We start from the raw sequence: 961 nt of genomic DNA on the forward strand, positions 1-961 counted from the left end.
GTGCCAAGGGACATTTTAGTAGAAGATATTAAAAACTAAAATTTTTAATATATGCTAATTTATTTCATTTAATTTGAGCCATATTTGTACCACGCAGCACTTGTAAGAATATTCCCCTAATTTCCCTTCGCTAAGCGTGTAGGTATTGGGGTGCTTAACGGATAGTCAAGTGTCTTGGGACTGAAAATGCAACGAGAAGTTGTGCCATTGGATTTCTCTTCCCTTTCTGGACTGTAAAGGAATGTGATGTGAACAGTTTTGGGGAAAAAAGAGCCAAACCCCTCCCAGTGTGCGGCACGCTCCCGGAGTGCTGGGTTCCCTTGACTGGTTTTGTTTGATGTTTTCTCCTAAACAATCCGTGTATCCTCCGCATTGGTCTCGTGGCTGTCGGAGGTTCAGGTACCGTCCCAAACCCATTGTCTCGTTCTTTCCTGGCAGAGGTATCTGTGCAGCCGGCGCCCGCCGTCACTTACAGGACAATTGGGGGGATTCTCGATTTTTACGTCTTCTTGGGAGACACCCCGGAGCAAGTGGTGCAGGAGTACGTGAAGGTTCGTTGGTGAAGCCCAGCCCACCGGCGGTGGGTCCTCTGTGCCTGGAGACGCTCCAGGGGAGGCTGAGGCAGCCCCGGGCGGACGAGCTCTTGCTTTGGCCAAGGGTGATCATTGAGTAGATGGTCTCCAGCCTCCGTCGTCCTGTGGTTTACCTCAAGAAAGTTTGTACTGAGGGTCCAAGTCAGCCCCTGACCCGTGTGATGTTACAATAGCTGGATTTTATGATAGCAAAGTTCGACACCTCCAAGTAGCTGCTGAGGTCTCCACAGCAACCAATCCCCCTCCGTATTTTGGGGGCCAAACACTTGCTTCAACAACTCCTTAAAGAAAGGAGGTGGAAGTTTGTAAACAGTGTTAAATTTCGTTCTTTAGTAGCTTAAGTCTTGAAATTCAGACTAAAAATCCTT

At 48.3% G+C, this 961-nt stretch overlaps 1 protein-coding gene across 1 annotated transcript in view; it reads left to right on the forward strand.

The window, feature by feature from the left end:
- The window catches only part of LOC104497467 (maltase-glucoamylase, intestinal-like), a gene marked incomplete at both ends in the record, with an annotated part of 6,511 nt that extends 5,960 nt beyond the window's left edge, over window positions 1-551 (forward strand). The window contains one exon of the mRNA XM_010140719.1: window positions 439-551. Coding sequence (XP_010139021.1) covers window positions 439-551 — 113 coding nt within the window. The remainder of the gene's footprint in view (window positions 1-438) is intronic.
- Window positions 552-961: the final 410 nt, after the last annotated feature.

Source organism: Buceros rhinoceros, unplaced genomic scaffold (assembly GCF_000710305.1).
Source record: "Buceros rhinoceros silvestris isolate BGI_N320 unplaced genomic scaffold, ASM71030v1 scaffold21367, whole genome shotgun sequence".
Lineage (NCBI taxonomy): Eukaryota > Metazoa > Chordata > Aves > Bucerotiformes > Bucerotidae > Buceros > Buceros rhinoceros.